Genomic DNA, 27,157 nt, shown 5'->3' with positions numbered 1-27,157 from the left:
TTTTTTATAGAGGTGGAGTCTTGCTATGTTGCCTATTTTCCAGGCTGGTCTCAAACTGCTGGTCTCAGGTGATGTTCTTGTTTTGGCCTCCTAAAGTGCTGAGATTACAGGCATGAGCCACTGTGCCCAGCCAAGACTCTTAAAAAATACTAGCACATCAAAATCAATAATAAATTTTAAAGGATTATACATCTTGATCAACTGAGATTTATTCCTGAAATACAAGGATGGTTCAATGTATTAAAAAATCAATTAAGGCTGGGTGTGGTGGCTCACACCTGTAATCTCAGCACTTTGGGAGGCCAAGGTGGGTGTATTGCTTGAGGTCAGGAGTTCAAGACCAGCCTGGCCAACATGGCGAAACCCTGTCTCTACCAAAATACAAAAATTAGCTGGATATGGTGGCAGGCACCTGTAATCCCAGCCACTAGGGAGGCTGAGGCAGGAGAATTGCTTGAGTCCAGGAGGTGGAGGTTGCAGTGAGCTGAGACGGTGCCACTGCACTCAAGCCTGGGTGACAGAACAAGACTGTCTTGGGGAAAAAAAAATAATAATAATAATGTAAACCTCACATTAATACAATGGAGGGGAAAAACCCCACACAATCATCTCACTTTTATACAAAATGCATCGGGCAAATTTCAATATCCTTTCATGATAAAAACACTCAACACACTAGGAAGAGACAGAAATCTTCTTAATGTGATAGAGGCCATGTGTGAAGAACCCACAGTTAACATCATACTCGATGGTGAAAGACTGAGAGCTTTTTCCCTAAGATCAGGAATAAGACGATAATACCAGCTTATATCACTTTTGTTCGCCATAGTATTGTAAGTTCTAACCACAGCAATTAGGATAAAATAAAGCAACAAAAGGTATCTAAATTGGAAAAAAAGAAGTGAAAGAATCTCTGTTCACAGATGACATAATCTTATATGTAGAAAATTCTTAAGATACATGTGCATGTGTGCACAGACACACACACATACATACACACACACACACATTGTTAGAACCAATGAATTCAGCAAAATTGTAGGATACAAAAGCAACACAAAAAATAAGTTGCATTTTATACATTAATAATTGGCAATTGATAAGGAAATTAAGAAAATAATTCAATTTACAAAAGCATCAAAGAATAAAATACTTAGGAAGAAATTTATTCAAGGAAGTGAAAGTCTTTTTCACTTCAAGGAAGTGACAGTCTTGCTCTGTCGCCCAGGCTGGAGTGCAGTGGCGCGATCTCGGCTCACTACAAGCCCCACCTCCTGGGTTCATGCCATTCTCCTGCCTCAGCCTCCCAAGTAGCTGGGACAACAGGCGCCCACCACCGTGCCTGGCTAATTTTTTGTATTTTTAGTAGAAATGGAGTTTCACTGTGTTAGCCAGGATGGTCTCGATTTCCTGACCTTGTGATCCGCCCACCTTGGCCTCCCAAAGTGCTGGGGTTACAGGCGTAAGCCACTGCACCCAGTGTGAAAGCCTTATATACTGAAAAATATAAAGCATTGTTAAAATAAATCAAAGAGGATGTAAATAAATGAAGGCATCTTGTGTTCATGGATTGGAAGACTTAATATTGTTGAGGTGACAATATTAACCAAAGTCGTCTACAGATTTGATGCAATTCCTATTAAAAATCCCAATGATTTTTTTGCAGAAATAGAAAAGTCCATCCTAAAATTCATGTGGAATCGTAAGGATCCCCAAACAGCCTAAACAGTTATGAAAAAGAACAAAGTTGGAGAACTCCTGTTTCCTTATTTCAAAACTTGATATGGTGCTGGGCGCAGTGGCTCACACCTGCAATCTCAGCACTTTGGGAGGCCGAGGTTGGGGGATCATTTGAGGTCAGGAGTTTGAGACCAGCCTGACCAACATGGTGAAACCCTATCTCTACTAAAAATACAAAAATTAGCTAGACATGGTGGCGTGCACCTGTAGTCCCAGCAACTTGGGAGGTTGAGGCAGGAGAATTGCTTGAACCCAGGAGGCGGAGGTTGCAGTGAGCTGAGATCATGCCACTTCACTCCAGCCTGAGTGACAGAGCGAAGCTCTATCTCAAACAAACAAATAAACAAAAAAACAAAAAACCAAAGAACTTGATATGGGGTTGGGGAGAGGTGTGGATCAACATGGCAAAATAGGAGCGTATACCATTTGTCCTCTCTTCAGGGACACCAAATTTTAACAGCCAACTGCACTCAAAAAGCATCATCACAAGAATCAAAATCGGGTGAGCAATTGCAGTACCTGGTTTTAACTTTATACTACTGAAGGAGGCACTGGAAAAGGTAGGAGAAGCAGTCTTGAATTGCACCCCTCCCTGTCACCCCACACCCCCGCAACAACCATTCGGCAGGGAGAAATCTGTGACCTTGGGAAAGGGAAGGTACAGTAACTGGGGGGCTCTCTCTCTGTCTCTCTCTCTCTCTCTCTCTTTTTTTTCTGAAATAGACTTTCACTCTGTCACTCAGGCTGAAGTGCAGTAGCGCAATCTTAGCTCACTGCAACCTCAACCTCCTGGGCTCAAGCAATCCTCCTACCTCAGTCCCAAGTAACTGGAACTACAGGCACATGCCACCACACCTGCTTAACTTTTGTTATTTTTTGTAGAGATGGGATTTTGCCATGTTGCCCAGGCTGGTCTCAAACTCCTGTACTCAAGTGATCCACCCGCCTCAGCCTCCCAAATTTCTAGGATTACAAGCATGAGCCACTGTGCCAGGCCAACTGGGGGACTTTACATTGGACTCGGTGCTGTCCTGACACAGCAGAGAGCAAGCTGTGCGGGGCTCAGCCAGTGCTCATGCGCAGAGACAGCATCAGGACCAGCCCTAGCCAGAAAGGAAGTGCCCATGCCAGCAGTAAGAACCTGAGTTCTCGCCACTATGGCCAAAGTGCTCTGGGGTTCTAGGTAAACGAAAGGCAGTCTAGGACACAAGGATTGCAATTCCTAGGCAACTCTTAGAAATCAGGTAGATTTCTAAGGTTTTTGACTCAGGACTGGGCAGGACTCAGAGCCAGTAGACTAGGGTGGCATGTGACTTAGAAAGATAGCAGATGGGGCAGCTAAGGGTGGGCTTGTGCCACCCTCCCCACACTCAGGCAACCCCCCTCACAGCAGTGGAAGTGGCTCCTTCCTTCTGCTTGAGGAGAGTGAAGAGTTAAGAGGGCTTTGTATTGCATCTTGGATACCAGCTCAGCCACAGCAGGATAGGGCACCAGTCAGTCATGAGGCCCCTGTTCCCAGCCCTAGCTCCTAGACATTTGTAGACACACCCTGGGTTAAAAGGGAACCTGCTGCCTTGAAGGGGAGGATCCAATCCTGACAGGATTCATCACCTACTTACTGAAGAGCCTTTGGGCCCTGAATAACCAACAGTGATACCCAGGGAATATGCCATGGGCCTTGGGCTCTGAGAAGGGCTGAATTCAGGTGTGACCCAGCACATTCCCGGGTATGGTGTTACAGTGAAAGATTCCTTCTGTTGGAGGAAAGCAGAGGGAAAAGTAAATAAAACTTCATCTTGTACCTTAAGTACCAGCTTGGCTACAGTGGGGTAGAGCACAAAGCAGGCTGTTGGGGTCCTTGAGTCCAAACCTAGGCTCTTGAAAAGCATTTCCGGACCTGGGCCAAAGGGGAGCCCACTGCCCTGAAGGGTGAGTTCCCGGCCTGGAAGCATTCACCACAAGCTGACTGAAGAGCTCTTGGGTTTAAGTGAACACTGGCAGCGGCCTGGCAGAACACCCCATGGGCCACTGATGGTGATGCCCAGAGAGAGGCTCCTCTGCTTGCAGAAAGGGGAGGGAAGACCAGGTGGGACTTTGTCTTGTGGCTGGAGTACCAGCTTAGCTGCAACAGAACAAAACATCAGGTAGATTTTTAAGGTTTTTTACTCCAATCCCTCACTCCCAGACAGCATCTCTAGACCCACCTGGGGCCTGGGGGAGCTTGCTGCTCTGAACAGGAAGGGACACAAACCTGGCTGGCTTTGCCACCTGCTGATCGAAGAGCCCTAGGTCCTTGAGTGAACATAGGTGGTAGCAAGGTAGTGATTACAGCAGGCTTTGGGCAAGACCCAGTGCTGTGCTGGCTTCAGGTCTAAACCAGCACAGTCCCAACAGTGGTGGCCACAGGGGTACTTGTGTCCCCCCAGCCCCATTTCCAGGCAGTCCAGCACAGTGAGAAAGGCTTTGTTTGGGAGAACAAAGTAAGAGAAAGGAAGGGGCGGGGGGCAGGGGAAACAAGTGTCTCTGCCTGGTAATCCAGAGAATTCTTCTGGATTTTATCCAAGACCACCAAGGCAGTACTTCTATAAGTCTGCAAGAACCACAGTGTTACTGAGTTTAGAGCCCAAGTCCCTTCCAATACTGGGAAAACTTTTCTAAGTAGGATGGGCACAAACAAGCTCAGACTGCAAAGACTACAATAAATGCCTAACTCTTCAATGCCTAGACACCCATGGACATCTACAAGCATCAAGACCATCCAGGAAAACATGACCTCACCAAACAAATTAAATAAGTCACCAGGGACCAATTCTGGAGAAACAGAGCTATGTGGCCTTTCAGACAGAGAAATTATTAAAATGAGTCCAGCAGAAATTCTAGAGTTGAAAAATGCAATTTAAATACTAAAGAATGCATCAGAGTCTTGTTTTTGTTGTTGTTGTTGTTGTTTGAGACAAATCTTGCTCTGTTGCCCAACGGAGCACCAACATGTCTGACAGCAGACTTTTCAGTAGAAACCTTACAGGCCAGGAGGGTGTGGCATGACACACTTAAAGTGCTGAAGGAAAAAACTTTTACCCTAGAATAATATATCTGGTGAAAATATCCTTCAAGCAAGAAGACCTTCCCAGACAAACAAAAGCTAAAGGCTTTCACCAACACTAGACCTATCCTACAAGAAATGCTAAAGGGAGTTTTTTAATCTGAAAGAAAAGGAGATTGATGAGCAATAAGAAATCATCTCAGCTAGGCATGATGGTTCATGCCTGTAATTCTAGCACTTTGAGAGGCACAGGAGGGCAAATCACTTAAGCCCCAGTGTTCAAGACCAGCCAGGGTGACATGGTGAAAACTTATTTCTACTAAATAAATAAATAAATAAATAAGCAAGCAAGCAAGCCAGAGTGGTAACATGCACCTGTAGTCCCAGCTCCTTGGAAGGCTGAGGTTGGAAAATTGCTTGAGCCTGGGAGGTCGAGGCTATAGTAAGACATGATTGTGCCACTGCATTCTAGTCTGGGTGACAGAGTGAGACCCTGCATATATATATCTAAAGCCTCTGAAGGTATAAACTCACTAGTAATAGCACAAAGGAAACACAGAACATTGTAACACTGTAATCATGGTGTATAAACTAGTCTTAAGTAGAAAGACTAAATGAACCAATCAAAAATAGTATCTACAACTACTTTAAGACAGTACAATAAGACAAAGAAAAACAACCAAAAGTTAAAAGTGTACAGTTTTTATTTTCTTTTTGCATGTTTGTTTATGCAATCATTGTTAAGTTGTCATCAGTTTAAATAGAGGATTATAGGATAGTATTTGCAAGCCTCATGTTAACTTCAAATTGGAAAACATACAACATGGCCGGGTGTGGTGGCTCTCGCCTGTAATCCCAGCACTTTGAGAGGCCGGGGTGGGTGGATCACCTGAGGTCAGGAGTTCAAGACCAGCCTGGTCAACATGGCAAAACCCTGTCTCTACTAAAAATACAAAAATTAGCTGGGCATGGTGGGACATGCCTGTAGTCTCAGCTACTCAGGAGGCTGAGGCAGGAGAATCACTTGAACCTGGGAGGCGGCAGTTGCAGTGAGCCAAGATTGCACCACTGCATTCTAGCCTGATTGACAGAGCAAGGCTCCATCTCAAGAAAAGAAAAGAAAAGAAAAGAAAAGAAAAACATACAACAGATACCCAAAAAATAAAAAGAAACAAATTAAATCATGCCAGAGAAAATCACCTTTACTAAAAGGAAGATAGGAAGGAAGGAAAGAAGAAAGAGAAGACCACAAAGCAACCAGAAAACAAATAACAAAATGGCAGGAGTAAGTCCTTATTTATTAATAATAACACTGAATGTAAATGGACTAAACTCTCCAGTCAAAAATGGCTGAATGGATAAAAAAGCAGGACCCACTGATCTGTTGCCTATAAGAAACACACCTCACCTGTAAAGATACGCACAGACTGAAAATAAAGGGATGGAAAAAGATATTCCATGCCAAAGGAAACAATGAAAGAGCAGCAGTAGCTATACTTACATCAGACAAAATAGATTTCTTTTTTTGAGATGGAGCCTCGCCTTGTCACCCAGGCTGGAGTGTAGTGGGGCAATCTTGGCTCACTGCAACCTCTGCCTCCCTGGTTCAAGCAATTCTCCTGCCTCAGCCTCCCAAGTAGCTGGGATTACAGGCACATGCCACCATGCCCAGCTAATTTTTGTATTTTTAGTAGATACGGGATTTTACCATGTTAGCCAGGCTGGTCTCAAACTCCTGACCTCAAGTGATCTGCCTGCCTCAGCCTCCCAAAGTGCTGGGATTACAGGCATGAGCCACCATGCACCTCTATGCCCAAAATAGACTTTGAGACAAAAACTGTAATGAGAGACAAAGAAAGTCATTATATAATAATAGAAGGGTCATTTCAGCAAGTGGATATAACAATTGTAAACATGTATGCCCCCAACAGTGGAGCACCCAGATATATAAAGCAAATATTATTAGAGCTAAAGAGAGAGGGAGGGAGGGAGGGAGGGAGGGAGGCAGGGGGAGGGAGAGAGAGAGAGAGAGAAAGAGAGAGAGAGAGAGGCCGCAATACAATAATAGCTGGAGACTTCAACATCCGACTTTCAGCACTAGATGTGATCTTCCAAACAGAAAATTAACAAAGAAACGTTGAACTTAATCTGCACTACAGAACAAATGGACCTAGTAGATATTTACAGAACATTTCATCCAACAGTTGCAGAATGCACATTCTTTCCTTCAACACATGCATCATTCTCAAGGATATTCTATATGTTAGGTCACAAAATAAGTCTTTAAACATCCAAAAAATTGAAATATAAGCATCATTCTGACCACAAAATGAAACTAGAAATCAATAAGAAGAATTTTTGGAAACTATACAAACACATGGAAATTAAACAATATTCTACTGAATGATCAGTGTGTCAATGAAGAGATTAAGAAGGAAATTGAAAATTTTCTTGAAACAAATAATGGAAACACAATATCCCAAAACCTACAGGATATAGCAAAAGCAGCACTGAGAGGGAATTTTATAGCTATAAGTGTCAACATCAAAAAAGAAAAATTTCAAACAAATAACCTAATGATGTGCCTTAAAGAACTAAAAAGCAAGAGCAGAGCACACCAAACCAAAAGTAGAAAAAAGGAAATAATAAAGATCAGAGCAGAAATAAGTAATTTGAAAAGAATACAAAAGATCAATGAAATGAAAAGTTCATCTTTTGAAAAGATAAATAAAACTTACAAACCTTTAGACAGATAAATAAAACTTACAAACCCTTAAACAGACTAAGAAAAAAAGAAAGAAAATCCAAATAAACAATCAGAGCTAAAAAAGACATTACGACTGATTCTGTAGAAATTCAAAGGATCATTAATGGCTACTATGAGCAACTATATGCCAACAAATTGAAAAATCTAGAAGAAATGGATAAATTCATGGACACATATAACCTACCAAGATTGAACCATGAAGAAATCCAAAACCTGAACAGATCAATAACAAGTAACAAGATCGAAGCCGCAATAAAGTCTCCCAGCAAAGAAAAACTTGAGACCTGATGGCTTCACCGATGAATTCTACCAAACATTTAAAGAAGAATTAATACCAATTCTACATTAACTATTCTAAAAAACACAGGAAGAAGGAATACTTCCAAATTTATTCTGTAAGGCCAGTATTACCCTGATACCAAAACCAGACAAAAACATTAAAAAAAAAAAAAAAACAAAACAAAACTATAGGCCAATATCTCTGATGAATATTGATACAAACATCCTCAACAAAAAACTAGCAAACCAAATTCAACATTACATTTAAAAGATCATTCATCATGACCAAGTGGGATTTATCCCAGGGATGCAAAGATGGGTCAATATATGTAAATCAATCAATGTAATACATCATATCAACAGAATGAAGGACAAAAATTGTGTGATCATTTCAATTAATGCTGAAAAAGCACCTGATAAAATTCAATATATCTTAGTGATAAAAATCCTAAAAAAAAAAAAAAACAAAAAAAACCCCAAAACTGGGGATAGAAGGAACATACCTCAACACAATAATAGCCATATATGACAGACCCACAGCTAGTATCATACTGAATGGGGAAAAACTGAAAGCCTTTCCTTTAAGATATGGAGCACGATAAGGATGCCCACTTTCATCACTGTTATTCAATATAGTACTGGAAGTCCTACCTAAAGCAATAAGACAAGAGAAAGAAATAATGGGCCTCCAAATTAGAAAGGAAGAAGTCATATTATCCTTGTTTGCAGATGATATGATCTTATATTTGGGAAGACCTAAAGACTCCACCAAAACACTATTAGAACTGACAAATTTAGTAAAGTTGTGGGATGCAAATTCAATATACAAAAATCAGTAGTATTTCTGTATGCCAACAGTGAACAATCTGAAAAACAAATTTAAAAAGTAATCCCATTTACAATAGCCCCAAATAAAATTAAATACCTAGGAATTAACCAAAGAAGTGAGAGATCTCTACAAGAAAAACTATTAAACACTGATGAAAGAAATTGAAGAGGACACACAAAAAAATGGAAAAATATTCCATGTTCGTGGATGGGAAGAATCAATATTGTTAAAATGTCCATTACTATCCAAAGCAATCTACAGAGTTAATGCAATCCCTGTCAAAATACCAACGACATTCTTCACAGAAGTAGAATAAACAATCCTAAAATTTGACCCAGAATAGCCAAAGCTATCCTGAACAAAAAGAACAAAACTGGAGGAATCACCTTACCTGACTTCAAATTATACTACAGAGCTATGCTAACCAAAACAGCATGGTACTGTCATAAAAACAGACACATAAACCAATGGAACAGAATAGAGAATCCAGAAACGAATCCACATACCTATAGTGAAATCATTTTTGACAAAGGTGCCAAAAACATTCATTGGGGAAAAGAAAGTCTCTTCAATAAATGGTGCTGGGCAAACTGGATACCCATATGCAGAAGAATGAAACTTGACTCCTGTCTCTTACCACATGCAAAACTCAAACTAAAATGGATTAAAGACTTAAATCTAAGCCTCAAACTATGAAACTACTACAAGAAAACATCAGGAAAACTCTCCAGGACATTGGTCTGGAGTGATACCCTGCAAGCACAGGCAATCAAAGCAAAAATGAGCAAATTAGATCACATCAAGGTAAAAAGCAAAAACAACAAAAAACTTCTGCGCAGCAAAGAAAACAACAAAGTGAAGAACCAACCTACAGAATTGGAGAAAATATTTGCAAACTACTCTGCTGACAAGGGATTAATAACCAGAATATATAAGGAGCTCAAACAACTCCATGGGGTAGGGGGGAGGGGGGGAAGTGAATGATTCAATTTAAAAAATAGAAAAATTCTGAATAGCCATTTCTCAAAAGAAGATATATGAATGGCAAAGAGGTATATGAAAAGGTTCTCAACATCATTGGAGAATGCAAATAAAAACTGCAAAGAGCTATCTAATCCCAGCTAAAATGGCTTTTATCCAAAGACAGGCAATAGCAAATGCTGGCGAGCATACAGAGAAAAAGGAATCCTCGTACGCTGTTAGTGGGAATGTAAATTAGTACAACTACTATGGAAAACACTTTGGAGGTTTCCCCAAAACAAACAAACAAAAACCTAAAAATAGAACTACCACATGATCCATTCATCCCACTGCTGGGTATATACCTAAAAGAAAGGAAATCAGTATATTGAAGAGATATCTGTACTCCTCTGTTTTTTTGTAGCACTGTTCATAATAGCCAAGATTTGGAAGCAACTAAGTGTCCATCAACAGACGAATGGATACGAAAATACAGTACATATATATAACAGAGCACTATTCAGCTATAAAAAAGAATGAGATCCTGTCATTTGCCACAACATGGATACAATTGGAGATCATTATGTTTGTTAAGTGAAATAAGCCAGGCATAGAAAGACACACTTTACATGTTCTCACTTATTTATGGGATCTAAAAATAAAAACAACTGAATTCATGGAGATAGAGAGTAGAAGGACGGTTACCAGAAGCTGGGAAAGGTAGTGGGCATAGCGAGGAAGTAGGGATGGTTAATGGGTACAAAAAAATAGCTGGAAAGAATAAGACAAAGTATTTGATAGCACCATAGGGTTACTTTAGTCCATCATAATTTAATTGTACACTTTAACTAAAACAGTATGATTGGCTTGCTTGTAACACCAAGGATAAATGCTTGAGGGGATGGATACTCCATTTTCCATGATGTGATTACTATGCATTGCATGCCTGTATCAAAGTATCTCATGTATTCCATAATTATATACACCTACTATGTACCTACAAAAAATAAAAATAAAACACTAAAATTTGATACAGAGCTAATCAAAACAGTATGGTATTGGCTTATACACAGACATACAGACCAATGGAATGGAATAAAGAGCCCATACATATATGGTTAAATGATTTTGACAAGGATGCCAAGACTTTTCAATGGTGGAAAGGATAATCTTTTCAACAAATGGTACTAAGAAAACTGGATATCCACGTGAAAAAGAATGAATTTGATACCTTACCTTACACCACATACAAAAATTAACTCTAAATAAATCAAATCCCATATAAATTAATCCGAATTTCTGGGGGCAGGCCTGGACATCATATTTTTAAAGCTCCCTATGTGATCCTAATGTGAAACAAGGTTTAGAACAACTGATCTAGCCCCAGTGCAGTGGAACAGGCTATGTGGCTACTAAAGCAGTTCCGAAGCATTTTTGAGCTATTTTTAACAATGACAACACTGGGCCCCCGAGACAAGTTTTAACTAACTTTGAAGGTCAGTGTTCATTAGCACATACATTATTGATGAAATTGGTCTCATTACTTTTCATCCTTTCTCATACATAAAGTAAGGGTATTCCAAAAACTTCTATATGGAAATAAAAGAGGGAGGAAAACTTTGTGAAAGAATGAAGACATTTGGAACCCAAGAGTTTGATGAAAACAGATGGAAAGTGTAGCTAGAATTCGTGAGACTGACATTCAGAAATACCCTGTTCTCTTCACTAAATCCCTAACCAAGTTGTTGAGTTAGAAAACCCATGGTATAAAGAGGCTGATTTCTAAAATATGCTATTAATTTAGGTAGTGAATGCTGGTTGTCACATAGAGAAAAGCATCTTGTAAATAAGTAATGCTCAATTTTTCTTTACGTATTCCAACGATACTCTTCTGTTGCTCATTCAAAACTGACTGACAGCATCTCTCATCATAACGATGGCATGTCAGCAACTGCAGAAGTCAAACCTTAGAGTCTAGGTAGAAACAACTCAGGAAAGGAATGTGCTATATTCTTTCTCTAGAAATCCATTTGCTTCATTCTTTACAATTTTGAGAAAAACATTGGGAGTCACGATAGGCTAAATTTTCTTTTTATTAAGAGAAAGCTTTGCTTCACGCAGGAGGTGAAGGCTGCAGTGAGCCATGATCAAGCCACTGTCTCCAGGTGACTGAGTGAGACCCTGTCTCAAAAAAAAAAAAAAAAAAAAAAAGCATGTTTAAATTTTCAAACTAAAACATAATCATTCCTGCCTTACATATTAAAAATGTAATAGCTAACTCTGAAGCTACCAAGAAAGCTGATGAGCATAGAGGGAATTCAAGTATTAGGAGACCTGCTGGACGAGATTAACTTTCATATTCCTGCCAACACAGAAGATCTATAATTCCAGGCCAGGCACTGTGGCTCATGCCTGTAATCCCAGCACTTCGGGAGGCTGAGATGGGTGGATCACTTGAGGTCAGGAGTTCAAGACCAGCCTGGCCAACATGGTAAAACCTTGTCTCTACTAAAAATACAAAAATTAGCTGGGCATGGTGGTGGGTGCCCATAATCCCAGCTACTTGGGAGACTGAGGCAGGAGAATCGCTTGCACCCAGGAGATGGAGGTTGCAGTGAGCCAAGATTGTGCCACTGCACTGCAGCCTGGGTGACAGGGTGATATTCTGTCTCATAAAAAACTATAATTCCGAAGAAATAGACTTGTACCTCAATCCTAGCAACATAAATAAAACTATTATTACTATTATTATTATTATTTTGAGACAGCGTCTTGCTCTGTCACCCAGGCTGGAGTGCAGTGGCACAATCTTAGTTTACCACAACCTCCACCTCCTGGGCTAAAGCAATCCTCCCACTTCAGCTTCCAGAGTATCTGGGACTACAGGCAAATGCCACCATGCCCGGCTGATTTTTTGTGTTTTTTGTAGAGACAACGTTTCTAATGTTTCCCAGGCTGGTCTTGAGCCATCTGCCCTCCTTGGCCTCCCAAAGTGCTGGGGTTACAGGGGTGAGCCACAGCTCCCAACTCTGTTATGTGATTTTTAAAAATGGATCAAAGACATAAGAGCTAAAACTCTAAGACTCTTAAAGAAAACATAGGGTCAAGATCTTCATGACTTTGGATTTGCCAACGCTTTCTTGGCTATGACACAAAATCAGTCAACAAAGGACAAAAAAATAGATAAATTGGACTTCATCAAAATTTCAAACTTTTGTGCAAAGGACACTACCAAAGAGTGAAAAGGCAACCAACAAAATGGGAGAAAATATATGCAAATTATATATCTGATAAGAGATGATGATGATGATGATGATGATTTGAGACAGAGTCTTGCTCTTTTGTCCAGGCTGGAGCACAGTGGCATGTTCTCAGCTCACTGCAGCCTCAACCTTGTGGGCTCAAACCATCCTCCCCTCTTAGCCCGCTGAGTAGCTGGGACTACAAGCACACACCACTACACCTGGCTGTTTTTTGTAGAGGTGGGGTTTTGTCATGTTGCTCAGGCTGGTCTTGAACTCCTGAGCTCAAGCAATCCACCCACCTCAGCCTCCCAAAGTGCTGGGATTACAGGCATGAGCCACCATGCCCGGCCATGATAAGAGATTAATATCCGGAGTATACAGAGAACTTCTGACACTCAACAATAACAAAAAACCCAATTGAAAAATGGACAAAGGTCTTAAATAGATGTTTCTCCAAAGAAAATATACAAACAGCCAAAAAGCACATGAAAAGATGCTCAACATCACTAATTATGAGGGACATGCATGAGATACTACCTCACAGTCATTAGGATGACCATTGTCAAAAAAAAAAAAAAAAAAGGAAACAAGTGTTGACGAGGATGTGGAGAAATTAGAAATCTTGTCCATTGCTGGCAGGAATGTAAAATGGTACAGCCACTGTGGAAAGCAGTATAATGGTTCTTTGAAAGTTAAACATAGAATTACCACCCAGCAAACCCACTTCTAGGTATATGATACCCAAAAGAATTGAAAACAGGGACTTGAATGGGTATTTGTACACCAATATTCATAGCAGCAGTATTCTCAGTGAAGTATTGATACATACCACATGGATGAACTGAAAATTATACTAAGGGAAATCAGCCAGACACAAAAGGACACATATTATATTATTCCATTTATGTGGGGTACCTAGAATAGGCAAATTCATAAGAACAGAAAGTAGAATAGTGGCTGACAGAGGCTGGGGAAAGGGGGAATGGGGACTTACCACTTAATGGGAACAGAATCTTGGTTCGGGATGATGAAAAAGTTCTGGAGATGTATAGTGGTGACGGTTGCATAACAATATATGAATAATCTTAATGTCACTGCATTGCACACTTAAAGATTGTTAAAATGGTAAATATGTTAAGTATATTTTATCACAGTTAAAAAATGTATAAAGTTTCAAGAAATGGGGGGAAAATACTATTAACAACTCTAGTAACAGTTGCATCAGCAAAAAGATCCTTCTCAAAATGAAAAAGTATCAAATATTCCTTGCTATCTTACAACTGCCAAGAGCAACTGACATCACATTCAGTTATACTGATTGAAAATTAGGTTGTTAAAAGCATAAACTTTGATGACCTAATCAATGAATTTTCAGAAAAGCCGGTCAGAAAAATCCTATGATCAAGATATTGCATAAAGTAATATATAGTATCATATAAAATTATGACACCAAAAATTTTTTTTAAAATTTATGTATATATTGATACCCATGTATCTCTATTAACCTTATTATATTTTACAAATAATAAAACATTTTTTAAAGGAAAAAGCTTTATAGTTAGCTTTTTTTTTTTTTTTTGAGGCGGAGTCTCGCTCTGTCACCCAGGCTTGAGTGCAGTGGCACAATCTTGGCTCACTGCAGCCTCCACTTCCCCGGTTCAAGCAATTCTCCTGCCTCAGCCCCCTGAGTAGCTGGGATTACAGGCACGCACCACCACGCCTGGCTAATCTTTTTGTATTTTTAATAGAGACAGGGTTTCACCATGTTGGCCAGTCTGGTCTCGAACCCCTGACCTCAGGTGATCCGCCTGCCTCGGCCTCCCAGAGTGCTGGGATTACAGGTGTGAGCCACCACGCCCAGCCTATAGTTAGTATATTAATGGCACGTTCCTCTGCTTTTGGAAAAGGAGCTCTGTATTCTCAGTTTTGTTTTGGCGAAGCCCCACAAATTATGTAGCTGGCCCTGGTGCCAGCTTACCCGTTGATAGCCTGTCCAGCTTTGATCAAGTCACTTACCCTCTGCACCAGTTTTCTCACCTCCCAAATGGGAACATTTACCCTGCATGAACATTTGTGCATATGTGCATGTGTATGTCTCCATGTCTCTCTGTGTATGTGTGTGTGTATGAAAGTGGTTTGAAAAAGTATAGATGCTTTAAAATATTGGGTGGCATTGTTGTGACTGTGAATAATTTTTAACCACTGCCCTTCCTGGAGTCTGACTCTTTAGCCAAACACATTTACTGGAAATGAAGAAACTAATTCATTTAATTCATTATTTTCCATGGGGCTTTCTAGACAAATATTTGAGAAAGGAGCTAAATGATTCATGTGGTCCATAAAGGTATCATTTTTATAGACTGGTGGTTATTTTATTATTATTATTATTTTGAGATAGAGTTTTGCTCTTGTCGCCTATGCTGGAGTGCAATGGCGTGTTTTTGGCTCACTGCAACCTCCGCCTCCTGGGTTCAAGCGATTCTCCTGCCTTAGCCTTCCTAGTAGCTGGGATTACAGGCAGCCACTACCTCGCCCGGCTAATTTTTGTATTATTAGTAGAGACGGGGTTTCGCCATGTTGGCCAGGCTGGTCTCAAACTCCTGACCTCAGGTGATCCACACGCCTTGGCCTCCCAGAATGCTGGGATTACAGGCGTGAGCCACCATGCCTGGCCCTAGACTAGTGATTTTATAGATGGCATTTCTTCACACGACTAAAAGCAGAGTCTAAACTGAAAATGATACGAAAACACTAGACTTCAGTCAACAGTCTTAAAAGCCTAAACTCTCAAATACACTGTTTGATAAACCCTCTGACTTTTAAGTAACTCAAAGGAAAAACACCAGCAGGAGAGCAGAGTGCCCCCAGAATCGTCCTTGGGCCATCTGTAGATCTTGTCTTACGATTCAGTGCTGCTGAGTATAAACAGAGACACTGCTGTAAATAGAAGCAAAACTGTCCCTGCACTCAGATGGCTGCATCTGGGAGCTCTGCCAAATTAGAGGATTTAGGAGTCTGAGAGCCATGTGGGTTCCAAAGCAGAAGCTGGGGTCTCACATCTGAACTTCTACTTAACACACACTTGTTACAAACTCTGACAATATTGTGACCCTTGGTAAAGTGACTATTAACCCCTATCACTGGGGCTTTCCTGAGCCCTTTACACATCCTCCTGACTCTCCTTGGAGACTGTGTAGGTAGCTAGCTGGCTGAGGGGTGCGGCTAGGACCTTCAGGCAAGCTCTTCTACCAAGAGGCTGGCCCTGAAGAGCCACACTTGTAACTGATCAATAGGTAAACAAGCTGGTGGGGGTAGAACTCCGAATGCTTCACCGTTTCTGCGTCCTCGAAGTTGGTCAACATCTCCCTCCTCCAGGGTGGCAGAATCCACTTTGAAGTGTTCTCTGTCCCTGGCCCTCCCACTCCCTAACCTTTGCCCTCTTTCTAATTGCCCTGATCTCATCCCAACCTCCGTAGCTATGTTTAAAGTCCACCTCTGGGGAACAGACAGATTGAATGTTCCAGATAATCCCTTTCCCAGTCCTGCCTGACATCTGGGTAGGGGGTTTGTCCCTGGACTTCTGGGACACTGGCTGGGGTTTGAGGAGAGAAGCCAGTACCTACCTGGCTGCAGGATGAAGCTGGCCAGTGGCTTCTTGGTTTTGTGGCTCAGCCTTGGGGTTGGCCTGGCTCAGAGTGACAGGAGCCCTGATGCGGAGGAGTCCTATTCAGACTGGGGCCTTCGGCACCTCCGGGGAAGCTTTGAATCTGTCAACAGCTACTTCGATTCTTTTCTGGAGCTGCTGGGAGGGAAGAATGGAGTCTGTCAGTACAGGTGCCGATATGGTGAGTGTGCGTTTTCTCTTTCTGTGAAAACTGTCGCTGGTGGACCCATGGGCAGCCCCAGAGAGGCCACGATCTGTCTTGGACTTTTTCCTGTTAACCATTTAGAGCTGTCAGATTTAGCAGATAAAAATGTAGGACACCCAGTGAAATGTGAAATCCAAATGAACAACAAATAAGTCATTAGTATAAGTATATCCAGTGAAATATCTGGAACATACTTATCCTGACAAATTCTTCGTTATCTCAAACTCACATTTCACTGAGCTTCCTGTATTGTATCTGGGTAACCTTCCCTGGGCCATTTTATGAGTTTGTTGTGAGGCTGTTCTTAGGAAAAGGGTAGCTGGGGTGGGAAGAAGGAGGGTAGGTGTGAGAGGTCTCTGTGAGGAGTTCCCAGGGATGAAAACTGAAGCTGAACATGCAGAGGAAAATCTGCCACGGGGCAAAACCGCCTCTTCAGTTGCTCTGTGCTCAGCTTGGAAACAAATTGTCCCTCCCCGCTGCTGCAGTTCACACCGTCCTCCCAGCTCTCGGTCCCTGACTGCCATCAATTTATTGGACTTTCCCAGGGGAGCTGTCCCTGCCTGCGGCCTCGGCAATGACAGGCCTGCTGTGGAGAGAAAGGGTTCGTGGCTCACCAGGGATCCCAAGGGCTGTCCCCTGGGCTTGGCGCCAGATGTAGAATTGTGAGCTGGCAGGAGCACTTCCCCTACCTTGCCTGAGTAGGACTGGGGTACACAGGAGCTGAGGTGCACACCTGACTGCCGGCACGGAGTCCCTGGCACGAGTGCTTCCTTCACTGGGCCCTGGAAATTAATGTAATGGGAGCAAAACGTGGAGCCCCAGGCCCTGAAGCTGGGTGGCACCTTGTAATTGCCAATGCGCATGAAAGCATGCACAGTCTCAGGTCATGGGTAGCATTAGTTTTATGGTTTAATTAGTCAACTATCTCATCATGGGATTAGAAATGAAAATGGTCAGTTTAGCCTAACAGGAAAAAATATTTGAGAAATATTTTCTCCAAATAACAGAGAAAAAGTCCGCTTTCAAGAGACACACAAAAAAACTACAAACTTCCCGGACTCACCCCATAAGTCTCTCTATTCGTTTTTGAATGGGGAAAATCGCTTCCTTACACACTAACAGTGACTAGGAGGTAATGGTTAATCATTGCATCAGGACCCAAAGTTTTGCAGCATAGATGCTTTAACCATCTATAGTTAAAATCTATGGTTTAACCATCTATGCTGCAGCTTCTTTGTGAAAGCTTCACAGAGAAAAATGCCTGGTCTGTTAGGACTACCTGGCCCTGAAACCGTGTATTTGGCCAAGGCAGTTAGACCAACGCAGAGGCCTTGCCACTGGATTATGCTCACCTCGTTTGCACAGATGGGGCAGGGAAGGGGTTGACTCACTTCAGACATTGGAATCAACACAGGTGTTTTCCTTCCTAAAGGCAACACAAGACTAATATCTGTGGTTCAGCAAATAGGTAACAGCAGGAATTTTTATTAGGAAATCAAGAACCAAACCCTCTTCTTCCTTCTCTAGCAAAACAGCATTAAAAGACTTCAGCAAATTTTAGTTGCAGAGCCTCTGGCTGGGCAGGGTGGACGCCAGCAGCAACTGGTGGGGGATGGGAAGAGTAAATAGAGAGAAGAGGAAGGCAAATAACTCTCCTTACTTTGTGTAAAACGGCCTGCTCAATGAGAGGCCTGAAAAACACTTAGAAAAATAGGGGACTACGCCTCCTTACCTTGGAACCCAGTGGAGCCAAAAACCTGTCGGCTGTGCCCAAGAGTACAAAATATCTTCTCAAATTGATCGTGAATCGAGCAATCTTTGGAACAGACAACGCCTACTAACGAGTCTGCGCTTTTGTAGTTTGCTCTGCGACGCAGCTCTCATGCACCGTGCTTGTTTTTTAAGTAGTGATTCTCAAACTCGCCTGTGCATTGAAGCCCCTGGAGGGCTGATTTAAATAGGTCGCCGGGCCCCACTCCAGGTGTTTCTGATTAGTAAGAGTTTCTGGGCTTAGGAGATCCTCCTGCCTCAGCCTCTCAGTTAGCTTGGGCTACAAGTATGCGCCACCATGCCCAGATAATGTTGTAACTTTTTGTAGAGAAGGGAGTCTCACCATCTTACCCAGGCTGGTCTCCAACTCCGGGGTTCCAGCAATCCTCCCAACTTGGCCTCCCAAATTGCTGGGATTATAGGCGTGAGCCACAGCACCAGCCAGATCTTACCTTTGATAGGTACTAACTACTATTTAAAACAGCGGCTTTCTAACTTGGGTACACTTCAGATCACCTGAGGGGCTTTAACAACACCTGGCACCAAATCAATTAAATCAAAATTTCTGTGGGTTGGTCCCAGACATCAGTAGTTTAACATTTTTCCCAGGTGATTGCAAAGCACAGCCGAGGTAAAGGAATGCCATTCGATGACGTCATTCTTAGAGAACTTCAGCCCACAGGTTAAATTATGCAGGCAGATAAAACTGTGTATGTATCCTGGTAGCCCACGATAGCATGTCAACATTGTTTTCCGTGCTTCTCCTATCTAAAGTAATTTGTTCTCATGCCAACACACAAAATCTGTACTTGTCAAACAAGTGGGCTATAAATATGACAAGATCCAGCGTGTGTCAATGGCATACCTAGCACAGCTGTCATTAAGGAGTCTGTACCAGCCGGGCGCGGTGGCTCAAGCCTGTAATGCCAGCACTTTGGGAGGCCGAGGTGGGCAGATCACGAGGTCAAGAGATCGAGACCATCCTGGCTAACATGGTGAAACCCTGTCTCTACTAAAAATACAAAAAAAAATAGCCGGGCATGGTGGCGAGCGCCTGTAGTCCCAGCTACTCGGGAGGCTGAGGCAGAAGAATGGTGTGAACCCGGGAGGTGGAGCTTGCAGTGAGCCGAGATTGCGCCACTGCACTCCAGCCTGGGCGACATAGCGAAACTCCGTCTGAAAAAAAAAAAAAAAAGAAAAAAGACTGTACCAATGCAAACAAGACTTCCTTGAGAATTGTTTCCAAAATGTAGATACCCTTTTCCATCTCCAGAGATTCTGATGCAGTAGGCCTGTGGAGGGACCTTGGAACTGCACTTTTTTTTTTTTTTTTTTTGAGACAGAGTCTCACTCTATCACCCAGGCTGGAATGCACCACCACCACACCCAGCTAATTTTTTGTATTTTTAGTAGAGACGGGGTTTCATTGTGAGCTAGGATGGTCTCGATCTCCTGATCTCGTGATCCGCCCCCCTCGGCCTCCCAAAGTGCTGGGATTACAGATGTGAGCCACCTCGCCTGGCTGGAACTGCACTTTTAATGGGTAGTCTTTGAACTAGACTTTGAGAAATAAGCATGGTAATGGAAAAATCATGGATTTGAATTTAGGGGAAAATATCCCATTGCTGGTGACCTTGGGTGAGTTATCTGACTCTCTCAACCTTAGTTTCCTCAAATATGTAAAAATAGTGTTACTAATACCCACCTTGCAAAGGTGTTGTGAGAATTAAAGATAATATACATAAAGAATCAGTAGTATATAGAGAGCATGGTAGGTACCAAACAAATTTTATAAACGTTATGAGAAAGACAGTCTAGTGAACAGGTTAATTGCATTCAGATTCTTCCAGTTCTCTTTCAACATAAAAATGAAAAATCCCAGAAATCCCAGTGGCTGGACAACAGCCTCTCAGCTTCTGGAAGAAGTCCCTCGAGGGAACAATGACTGGAGAGTTATCTGCCTCACGAAGGTCTCTGGAGCTGGGTCAATGGAGCAGAGTTTCTATGATGATGCTGTTCACACTTTCACACTTTAATAAAAGATCCTGAAAATGAATTTCTTCCTGGATTTAGTTCCAAGAGTAAAAGTATCTTAAAAGTTTCTTTAACCATCAATCTATTGTAATCCCAGCACTTTGGGAGGCTGAGGCAGGTGGATCATTTGAAGTCAGGAGTTTGAGACCAGCCTGGCCAACATGGTGAAACCCCATCTGTACTAAAAATACAAAAATTAGCTGGGTGTGGTGGCGCAACCTGTAATCCTAGCTACTTGGGAGGCTGACGCAGGAGAATCACTTGAACCCGGGAGGCGGAGGTTGCAGTGAGCCGAGATCACGCCATTGCACTCCAGCCTGGGCAACAGAGCGAGATTAAGTTTCAAAAATAAACAAATAAATAAATAAAAATAAATATCGGTCTATTTTTTAAAGAGAATTTTTATCTGACGTTTTACAGCAAAATTTTATAAACCTGTGAGTTTGTATCTTTTTCCAGGGAAATAACTCACAGACTTCATCAGATTCTCCAGGGGATCCAGAGCCCAAAAAATGAAAACAGCCACTGGCTTAGAGGCAAACAGATTATTCTTGTTTTTGGGTGACTGACCTCCTAGTCTGCTGGGGACTCAGGGAGTAGGGGAGATGCTCCTGGGATGTGGGACTTTCAGTACTAACACTGGGATGGTACCAGGCAAACCAGGACAAGTTGGTCACCCTACCTTTTGCAGTAACTTAATCTGTTTTCGCAACTGAAATACAGAGTTCTCCTCTTCAGGAGAATTGCCTCTGTCCTGCTGTGTTCCGTTGATGTATTAGTCATGTTGCATCTGAGTGTTTCTGGGAGGAAGGAAGACATACTTTTCTTTCTTTTTTTTTTCTGGAATTTTGTTTTTCTTGAGATGGAGTCTCCCTCTGTCACCCAGGCTGGAGTGCAGTGGCACCATCTCGGCTCTCTGCAGTCTCCACCTTCTGGGTTCAAGTGATTCTCCTGCCTCAGCCTCCTGGTGTAGCTGGGATTACAGGCATGCGCCACCACGCCCAGCTACTTTGTATTTTTAGTAGTGACGGGCTTTCACCATGTTGGCCAGGCTGGTCTCGAGCTTGTGACCTCAGGTGATCCCCCTGCTGGGCTTCCTAAAGTGCTGGGATTACAGGTGTGAGCCACTGCTCCCCGCCTGGAAATTATTTTTTCTCACGTTTGAGACAGCTAGTCGGGGTTGTTGATGAAGCCATGCCTATAATAGTTTAGTAAATACTCTTATTATGCATTTGGTATCATTATCTGTTCTTTATAGCAATACAACATTAATAGAAAAATCATACTATTAAGTGGAAAATTGTAAAACAAATGACAAAGACATAATATGTATACTACAAAAAGGTTCTTACGAACTGTGAAGAAATAGGCGAAAGGTCTAAAAGAAAAATGAGCAAATAATGGAAATAGGCAATTGACAGAAAAGAAAAACTAAATGGTTTGCATACAAATAATATGGTTGAATTCAGTATTGATCAGGGGCCTACAAATTAAAGTAACAATGAGATGCCACTTTTAGCCAACAGAGTGGCAAAATTTAAAAGAAGAGTGATAAGAACTATTGCTGCCAGAGAGGAAAAAATCACTCCCGTGAATTTCTTTTGGAAATATAAATGTTAATCCTTTTTTTAATGTTGATTTTTAAGTTCTGGGGTACATGTGCAGGATGTGCAGTTTGGTTACACAGGCAAATGTGTGCCACAGCGGTTTGCTGCAGATGTACCTTTCAATAAAGCGTACTCACTCCCTGCTAGCACCTCCCGGGGAACCAGCTGGGTGGAGAGGATGGACGCACCCTCCCGGGAAGGCAAAACTCTTGCCCTGGGACACAAAGCCCTGAAAGTTTGTGCTGCTCTTTCCAGTGAGAGATAAAAGGGTGGGCTCAGGAGGCAGTGCCCACCACTGGCAGGCAGAGCTCTTGGATTCTTGGCTAACTCTTCTCAATCTCCCTCCAGTTTGTCTTTTAAGACTTTTATGGTATTTCACTTTATTCAGAAGCTTTTAAGTTTTATAAGATCAAATCTGTCAGTCTCTTTCTTTATGGCTTCTGAATTTTATGTCTTGATTAGAAAACCATCCTCACATCAAGATTAGAACAGTATTCTGCTGTTTTTTTCTGTGAAAGCAGCCATAGCTAAATCATGAGTGCGGCTGTGTTCCAATAAAACTTTTTTTATGAACACTAAAATGTGAATTTGAACAGGATCAAGTTGTCGGCCTCTCACTCCTATAAACAGCTCCAGCCAGAAAATAAAACATCTGTGGATATGATACATTATTAATGCCTAGACTTAAAACATCAACCATAAGCTCCTCAAATGATAATTTGAGGATATGGTATTCTTGAATGATTTCTGTTTCTGCCTAGACTGAAACCATTACCTTTTGTCTTAGAACTTATACTTTCAGCTTCATTTCTAAACAGAATTTCTGAAGTTAACATAAAACATTAAATAAAATAAAAATAACCATCATCAGCTGCAGGCTGGATAGGAATTCCATTCCGGTATCTTTCAAACTAGAATAGCGGAGTTTTATCTTCTGTGAGTTATCAAGGGCAAAAAGGCAGAGGGTAACCCAAGAAACCGAGCCAAGTCTGTAGCGAATGTCCTTTTCAGCAAAGTTGTGAAAAAGATGTTTCATTCTCTGGCTAGGCGTGGTGGCTCACGCCTGTAACCTTGGCACTTTGGGAGGCCGAGGAGGGCAGATCACTTAAGGTCAGGCGTTCAAGACTAGCCTGGACAACATGGCGAAACCCTGTCTCTACTAAAAATACAAAAACTTAGCCAGGCGTGGTGGCAGGCACCTGTAACCCAGCTACTCCGGAGGCTGAGGCAGGAGAATGGCTTGAACCCGGGAGGTGGAGGTTGCAGTGAGCTGAGATGCTGTCTTGAATGTGGGGCCACCATGATGAGACTAGTGTCCTCGTAAGAAGAGAAAGAGAAAGAAGAGAAGACAAGGCCATCTGCAAGCCGGGAAGAAGGCCCTCACCAGACATGGAATGCACTGGCATCCTGATCTTGGAATTCCCAGCCCTCAGCACTGTGAGGAATAAATTTCTGCTGTGTAAGCCATCCAGTCTATGGTATTTTTGTTATAGCATCCAAACTGCCTGAGACAGGGAATGACTGCTGAATGGGCACAAGGTCTACCTTGGGGGTGATGAAAATGTTTTTGAGCTAGATAAAGGTGATGGTTGTACAATATTGTGAATATATTTAATTGCACACTTTAAGATGGTTAATTTTATGTTATCTGAATTTCACCTCAATAAGAAAAAGAAGGCTGGGTGCTGTGGCTCATGCCTATAATCTCAGCCCTTTGGAAAGCCAAGATGGGTGGATAGCTTCAGTCTGGGAATTCAAGACTAGCTTGGGCAACATAGCAAAACCCCATCTCCACAAAAAAATACAAAAATTAGTCAGGTGCAGTGATAGCACTTGTAGTCCCAGCTACTAGGGAGGCTGAGGTGGGAGACTTGCTTGGGCCTGGGAGATCAAGGCTGTAGTGTGCCAAGATCACACCACTGCACTCCAGCCTGGGTGACAGAGTGAGAGACCTTGTCTCAAAAAATGAAAGAAAAAAAGAAAATGAAAAGAGGCAGGGCACAGTGGCTCATGCTTGAAATTCTAGCAGCTCATTAAGCTGAGGTTGGAGAGCTGCTTGTGCCTAGGAGTTTAAGACCAGCCTGGGCAACATAGCAAGACCCCATCTCTATAAAAAAATTTACAAGTTAGCCATGCACGATGGCATGCACCTGCAGTCATAGCTACGTGGACAGCTGAGGCAGGAGGATCACTTGAACCAGGGAGCTTGAAGCTGCAGTGAGCTATGATTGTGCCACTGCACTCCAACCTGGGTGACACAGCGAGACCCCATCTCTTAAAAAAGAAGAGGAAGAAGAAGAAAAAACAAATAGTTACACCATCAAAAAAGTGAAAAGACAACCCATAGAATGGGAGAAAATATTTGCATATTTGACAAGGCACTTGCTTCCAAAATACATAAAGAACACTTACAACTCAACAGTAAAAAGATAAATAACTCAATTATAGAGTGGGTAGAGGCTTTAAAAAGACATTTTCCAAAAGAATTTATATGAATGGCCAATAAGCACATAAAAAGATGCTCAACATAATCATTAGAGAAATGCAAATCATAACTACCGTGAAACACCACCTCACTCCCGCCAGGATGGCTACAATAAAAAAGACAGACAATAGCTAGTGTTAGTGAGGATGTGGAGAAACTGGAACCCTCACTCATTGCTGGTGGGAATGTGGTGCAGTCACTTTGGAAAACAGTGTGGCAATTCCTTAAAATGTTCAACAGAGTTACCATATGACCCAGCAATCCTATTCTTATGGAGAAATGAAACACATGTCCACACAAAAACCTGTCTACAAATATTAGTAGCAGTATTATTCATAATAGCTAAAGGGTGAAAACAGCGCAAATGTCTATTAACTGATGAATGGGTAAACAAAATATGGTATGCCTATACAATGGAAGGTTTTTCTGGCAATAAAAAGAACTTAAGTACTGATACATACTACAACATGTATGAAACCAGAAAACATTATGCTAAGTGAAAGAAGCCAGACACTAAAGGCCACCTGTTGTATGATTTAATTCATGTGAAGGAGTTGCCTAGGGCTGGGGGTAGGGAGATGGGAGTGGTGACTAATGGGTACAGGGTTTCTTTTTGAGATTATAATGTTCTAAAATTAGATTATGGTGTTGACTGGACAACTCTGTGGATATGCCAAAACCATTGAATCGTACACATTAAATGAGTGAATGTATATGATATATGAATTATAGCTCAATAAAGCTGTCATAGAAAAAAATATAACAAAGAGATTAAAATCATAATGGCAGGCCAGGCAAGGTGGCTCACAGCTGTAATCCCAGCACTTTGGGAGGCCAAGGTGGGTGGATCACTTGAGGCCAGGAGTTCGAGACCAGCCTGGCCAACATAGTGAAACCTCATCTCTACTAAAAATACAAAAAGTAGCTGGGTGTGATGGTGTGCACCTGTAACCCCAGCTACTCAGGAGGCTGAGGCAGAAGAATCACTTGAACTTGGGAGGCAGACACTGCAGTGAGCCAAGATTGCACCACTGCACTCCAGTCTGGGCGACAGAGTGAGATTCCGTCTCAACAACAACAAAAAAAATCATAATGGCAACTGAAACAGTTATATATTATTGAGCAACAAGGTACCTCAAAACTTAGCAGCTTACAGTAGCAAAGATTATATCACACAGTTGCTAAGGGTCGGGGATCCTGGAGTGGCTTTGCTGGGGAATTCTGGCTCAGTTTCTCGTAAGGTTGAGGTCATGTTGCCCAGCTGATGCTGCCATCTCTGGAGATTCAGCTGGGGCTGGAGGATCTCTTGTTAAATTCATGTGGCTATTGGCAGGAGGTTTTAGTTCTTTGCCAGATGGGTCTTTCCATGGGACTGTTCATGACTTAACTTCCCCTAGAGTGAACGGTGAGAGAGGGAGAGTAAGAGAGCCCAAGACAGAAATCGTGGTCTTTTATAGCTTAGTCTTAGGAGGAGCACACCTCCACGTCTGCAGTATTCTGTTGGTCACACAGACCACTCCTGGGACTATATACAAGGAGGTGAATACCAGGAGGTGGGGATCATTGGAAGTCATCTTGGGCCACAATGTTATAACCACATGTATCACAGCAACAAATACCCAAAGTGTGGCAGAAACTGCTTAGTGTCCCCTAATGTCCATTCTTCCTCTTTTCTACAGTATCAAGCCCCTCCTTCCACGTTTTAGCTGGGCTCATGGCTGCCCACTTCATTTTCTAGCCCACCTTTGCAACCAGATTTTGCCATTTGATTAAGGTCTGGCCAGAGGGAAGTATGAGGAAGTGACGGGTATAACATTCTGGAGTGTGTTTACTGAAGAGAGGGGCTGGACGCTTCCAACTCCTCCTGTCCTGTTACAGGTAATATGGATGTTGGCTGAAGCGCCATCTTAGACCATGAGAGCCAGGGCTACACTCTACAGCTGGTAGAGTAGAAAGCTGGAAGCAGCCTGGGTTCCAGGAAAGTGCAGATTTACTATACCAGAGGCATGAGTCTTAGCTCCGGATTTTTATGAGATATTCCATCTTGTTTAAGGATCTGAATAATATAGGTATATAGAAAGTATAATACACATACGGAGAAAATTGCAGTGCTCTGTTGAATGACATACAGGAAGACATAAGTAAACAGAGAACTATACCGTGTCTGTATTTGGGAAGACTGAGTATCCTAAGAAAGGCAGCTGTCTCCAAATCTATACATTCGATGAATTTTTCAATAAAACTCTTGACCATCTTTCTTGCAGAATTTACTAAGTTGGTTCTACAAATTCAAAAAGATTGCAAAGTTCTTTGTGAGAGTAAAGGTCCAAGCATAATCAAGACAATTTTGCAGAATGATACAAAGTGAGGGCTTTAAAATATAAACTTAGTGTCTAAAAGTTAAAACAGAATGATGAGTGCAAAGAGGCTTCAACAGCACCCTAAACCTGTACTTTAACTGTCACATTTAATTAAAAAACAAAAAACATTTATAGCAAGTTTGGCAAATGTTAACATTTATTATGTTTG

At 42.0% G+C, this 27,157-nt stretch overlaps 1 protein-coding gene across 2 annotated transcripts in view; it reads left to right on the top strand.

The window, feature by feature from the left end:
- Positions 1–16,363: 16,363 nt before the first annotated feature.
- PLA2G12B (phospholipase A2, group XIIB) overlaps positions 16,364–27,157 on the top strand; it is a 38,204-nt gene continuing 27,410 nt past the window's right edge. For both annotated transcript variants that reach the window (XM_011991115.1, XM_011991114.1), the window contains exon 1: positions 16,364–16,708. In XM_011991115.1, the coding sequence (XP_011846505.1) occupies positions 16,498–16,708 (211 nt within the window). In that variant the 5' untranslated portion in view covers positions 16,364–16,497. The remainder of the gene's footprint in view (positions 16,709–27,157) is intronic.

Source organism: Mandrillus leucophaeus, unplaced genomic scaffold (assembly GCF_000951045.1).
Source record: "Mandrillus leucophaeus isolate KB7577 unplaced genomic scaffold, Mleu.le_1.0 Scaffold39, whole genome shotgun sequence".
Taxonomy (NCBI): Eukaryota; Metazoa; Chordata; class Mammalia; order Primates; family Cercopithecidae; genus Mandrillus; species Mandrillus leucophaeus.
Note: the sequence above shows the minus strand (reverse complement) of the source record. Positions and strands in the feature narration are given on the sequence as shown.